At 51.7% G+C, this 2,411-nt stretch overlaps 1 protein-coding gene across 1 annotated transcript in view; it reads left to right on the top strand.

Annotated features, from left to right (window-relative positions):
* Positions 1-344: 344 nt before the first annotated feature.
* Positions 345-2,411, top strand: part of RBPJL (recombination signal binding protein for immunoglobulin kappa J region like) — a gene marked incomplete at its 5' end in the record, with an annotated part of 6,436 nt that continues 4,369 nt past the window's right edge. The window contains 3 exons of the mRNA XM_010177831.1: positions 345-470; positions 2,108-2,178; positions 2,342-2,352. Of these exons, the coding sequence (XP_010176133.1) occupies positions 345-470; positions 2,108-2,178; positions 2,342-2,352 (208 nt within the window). The remainder of the gene's footprint in view (positions 471-2,107; positions 2,179-2,341; positions 2,353-2,411) is intronic.

Here is a 2,411-nt window from a genome sequence, read left to right as displayed (position 1 = left end):
TGATCAATTAGATCACTGCCACCATTGCGTGGGACTGGAATTCTTAGAAATACACGTTTCAGAGCTATAACTCAGTGCCCTGTGTGTGCTTAGTGGAAAACTAATGAAGCTGTGGGGTTATGAAGCCAGTTATCCAAACTTTGTATTTTTCAATGCCAACTCTGGTCTTGGAGCAGCTGAGATGTTTTCTGAGCTCCAGTGCTTTCTAATGGGAAAGTCTCTCCACCTCCAGCACAGGCTGGACACGGAGGGAGCTCCAGGCTCCTGGCTTGTTGCAGGGCTGGTAGGGCAAGGTGAGGAGCCTGGTTCTGGTGTTACAGTGCTGGGGGACCACTGTCTTGTAGATCCAACCCCTACCAAACCAACCTGCTCCGAGACGGCGTGCGAAGGTACCTGCAGCTGCCAGCAGACCAGACGGTGCTGATACTGCACGCCAAAGTGGCACAGAAGTCATATGGCAATGAAAAAAGGTAGGAGATCACTCCAGGTTCTCCGATAGCCACTTCCAAACCCAGCCTCCTAAAGCTTGATTTCAGCCTTGCTACATTTCTCTGACTGAAGCTGGTGAAGGAAATTATTTGACACATCCCCTCTCCATCCACTCATAACCTCTTTGCATCCAAAACTATAATTTAGTCTTCATGAACTGAATAACACAAGAAAGATATTAACTCCTGCCTGCATCCATCCCAGTTAGACATTCCCAGTGATTAGATTCCTCCTGTGAAGTGCTGGAGATCAGAAAAATTAAGTAAAAGAAGGAAAGATACTATTCAAATCTTACCTCCCAAGAATGAAATTACAAAGATGAAGAAGAGGAAAGGTTAGTGGTTTATGTGCTCTGGAAATCTTGTCTTAAAATGTGAACGGCCACAGCAAGGGCTGGGGTGTTTCCATCAATGCCCACAGTCTCCAAAAAGCTGCTATTTTTGAAAGTCCTTCCCACACTGCAAAAACACCTTGAGGTTCTGGCTGGAATCTCCAAAATTGCCACTCCTGGGCAGTGACGTCAGACTGTGGCACTGTAATATAATTAATCCTCCATTAATCCTTATGATATAAATAATCCTCTGTTATTACTGAGGTGACAAGCTCTACCTACATAACCCACCCAGACCCCAGGAGACAGCTCGAGGCTGGGCTGGCTCTGCCTACAAAGTCCTTATCACATCCAGCCTCCTGCCAGGGGCTGCTGAGCCACAGGTGAAGGTTTTATTTTGGGACAGGGTCTTCCAGCCAGGAGGGAAGCCCTCGTATCACTGAGCCTTTGGGACAGCCTCTTACCCTGCTCCAGACGTTGTGCAAGGGGGGAGCATGAAAATCAGGTGCCAGATCTGGAGAGGGAGTGAAAATCAGCACAGAGCTCCCAGGTTAAGGTGTAAAGGTGCTGGTGCTGTTTTTCGTCACAGTGGGAGTCAGGGGCCCATGCCATAGATGACTGGTTTAAATAAACCCATATCCAGGACTTTAGGGCTCTGACATATCCAGCCCCCTGCACTGGTGTTTTATCTACCAGCACTTTACCCAGTACCAATAGAGGATGAATTTGCACCATTCACACAAGTGCAAGGACAGTGGAAACCTAAATAAAACACAGGAAAATGGGTTTCTCAAGCCCTGGCTATAGATTTATTTGTGTTGGGCTCTGAATCTGGCTGTGAAGGCAAATTCTGTTCCTGACCTGCCAAAACTCCCACACGGCAGGTGGGCAGAGGGACTGATCCCCTCTCGGCTCAGGAGACACCCTGTCCTCCCCTCCTGGGGTCATCCCAGGGCCAGTGGGCTCATGGTCACCAGCAGCAGTGACAGATGTGACAGCCCTGGGCTGGGGCTGGATGCTGCAGCAGGAGGGAGGTGGTGCAGGACAGAGAGGCTGAGACAACTGCTTCAGTGGAGCCAAACTCCCCAGCCAGCCCTGCCAGCCCCCCACCCAGGGAGTCCCCAGCCCCTCGCTGCCCCAACCACGTACCTCCCAGGGTGCAAGGTTGCTCCTGGCACTGGTGAGCCCTGGTGAAGGTCTCTGCTCTCAGCACAGCCATCCCATCAACCTCGAGCAGCTTCTCTGGATGCTGAAGCACAGTAAGAAAATGTCCTCTTGTCTCTGCAGGTTTTTCTGTCCCCCACCTTGTGTTTACCTGAGAGGGCCGGGATGGAGGTTAAAACAGGAGCAGATAAAAGGTGAGTGCTGGGCAGCTTCCCTGGAGCTCTCCTCCTTCCCTTCCCTTCCCCTGCCACAGAGAGCTGCCCTCCACCTCCACAAAGGGGAGAGCCACCCAGTTTATTTCTTCTTTGCCCCCCAAACTCCTCTTTCCCCCTCGAGGCTGAGCCCTCTGTGGTCCAGACCTGGGGAGGGCTGGATCCTGGGCCACCCACCACACCAGGAGGAGCCGAGCCCACGCCTGTGCCTGTGC

This window comes from Antrostomus carolinensis, unplaced genomic scaffold, assembly GCF_000700745.2.
Source record: "Antrostomus carolinensis isolate BGI_N321 unplaced genomic scaffold, ASM70074v2 scaffold17801, whole genome shotgun sequence".
NCBI classification, from domain to species: Eukaryota; Metazoa; Chordata; class Aves; order Caprimulgiformes; family Caprimulgidae; genus Antrostomus; species Antrostomus carolinensis.
The sequence above is the reverse complement of the archived record's forward strand: the minus strand, read 5'-3'. Positions and strand labels throughout refer to the sequence as shown.